The 2,011-nt window shown below is 43.6% G+C and overlaps 1 protein-coding gene across 1 annotated transcript; it reads left to right on the forward strand.

The window, feature by feature from the left end:
• Positions 1-365: 365 nt before the first annotated feature.
• On the forward strand, positions 366-1,619 carry LOC146000533 (uncharacterized). The gene has a single exon (XM_083138279.1). It carries the CDS (start codon positions 366-368, stop codon positions 1,617-1,619), a length of 1,254 nt encoding a protein of 417 aa, XP_082994405.1.
• Positions 1,620-2,011: the final 392 nt, after the last annotated feature.

A 2,011-nucleotide genomic window follows, 5' to 3' on the forward strand; every position in this document is an offset into this window, starting at 1 on the left:
TTAGAATTAAAAGTATTTATTACCTCTTTCATGGTAAATGTAAGATAGAGAATGTCAAATACATTGGTTCGCTGGCCAAGCCAGCAACAAAGATGGGAGTTCACAAAGAGGCTAAGAGCAAGCTTATATTTGTCTGCTTCAGTACTCAGTAGAAAAACATGGCGTCGTCTGCTAGCAGTTCGGTCGTTTCACCGGCTTGTTATTTCAAAGCGCACCGGAAAGGGAAACCTTTGAATAGTCAGGCGAAGCAAATTGTTTTAAATGTTTATTCGTATTTGCGGCGTGCTTGCCCGGGTGAGTCTGTGTGTGCAAGTGTTGAAAAAACTTCGTGTATGACAGGTGTTTGCGAGAGCGCTATTTTTAAAATGAAGAAGGAATTTCGGCAAACAGGAAGGGTGACAACGCCTGGGAAGAAAAGACCTCGTGCGATCGGGAAGTTAACTCGGATGGCCACAATGGATGACTTCACGAAGAGTGCAATTCGTAGGAAAGTTCACATGTTCTGGGGCAACGGGAGAAATGAAATTCCAACTGTTGAGAAAGTGACCGCTGCAATCGCGAGTGATCCTGATTTGCCGTCCGTGTCTCCCCGAACAATGAATCGTGTGCTACATGACTTGGGTTTCATGTTTACGAAAAGAAAGCGATCTTCAGCTCTGATTGAACGAGATGACATTGTTGTCTGGCGACACCAATATCTGCGTTCAATAAAGCGATACCGCCAAGAAAACAGAACCATTTATTATTTGGACGAAACGTGGGTTAATGCTGGACATACTGTAAACGAAACTTGGGAAGACACAACAGTGGTTTCGCACCGACAGGCTTTCCTTGATGGACTCAGTGTTGGATCAAAGCAGCCGTCAGGGAAAGGGGGGAGGCTCATTGTCGTTCACATCGGAAGCGACGAAGGTTTTGTGGATGGCGGTTGTTTGTTGTTTCGTGCCAAGAAAGGTGTCGGCGACTATCACCAGGAAATGGATGGACGACGTTTCGAGGAGTGGTTCGCCAGTATTTTACCGAAATTACAGCCAAACAGCATCATTGTTATGGATAATGCTCCTTACCATTCCGTTCGCCTCGAGAATGTGCCGACCAATGCATGGCGGAAAGGGGATATCCAGCAGTGGCTTTCGCAGAAGGCTCGCGAGGAAACCGAGCAAAACCAAAAAAAGTTCGCATGGACAGATTGCATGATTAAAGCTGAACTCCTGCAAGTTGTGGATGGTGTGAAAGGAATGTACCGTGAATATAGAGTGGACCGAGCAGCTAGAGAAGCGGGACATTCGGTTCTTAGGTTACCTCCATATCACTTCGAATTCAATCCCATTGAATTAGTGTGGAGTGAGGTGAAGCGTTACGTTGCTTCCAACAACAAACATTTCAAGTTGAACGAAGTGGAGTCGTTATTTCACGAGGGATTACAGCTAGTGACACCTGATAAGTGGAAAAGCTACGTTAAGCACGCAATCAACAAGGAACAAAAATTTTGGGACCTGGATAATTTGATTGACAAGACTGTGGACCCACTCATAATTGAAATTGGATCAGGAACATCAAGTGATGCCACTTCCGATGATGAAGTTATGAGTGGAGTAGAGGAGTTACAGTCATCATAATGGTAAGTTTGCTGTTTTTATTATTTATTAAAAATACTATTAGGTTTATATTTATAAATGAAAGATTTGTTATGAACAAGTACGATTCAGTTGATTTTTTTTTTTCCGAATTTGTGAATTAATTCAATAGCTTTCCATTACATGATATTTGTTTGACTTCCTGCTGTAAGATTCCGAGATTCCCCTCCACTTCCCCTCTCCGGATCAGCTGTTAGGAGGAGCGTTTCGCAACGCTTCGTCCGCCACTTCAACAACGCGAATGCGACGGAGAACATTTCCGAGCATCTCGCGGAGTGATACAAAAGTGTAGTTCATGTGAAAGCATACGTCACTGTATAGTAAGCATGACAAGGACTTTACACGCTGCAACTCGGCTTAAACAATTACACTAA

This window comes from Lepisma saccharinum, chromosome 16 (genome assembly GCF_977018435.1).
Source record: "Lepisma saccharinum chromosome 16, izLepSacc3.1, whole genome shotgun sequence".
Taxonomy (NCBI): domain Eukaryota; kingdom Metazoa; phylum Arthropoda; class Insecta; order Zygentoma; family Lepismatidae; genus Lepisma; species Lepisma saccharinum.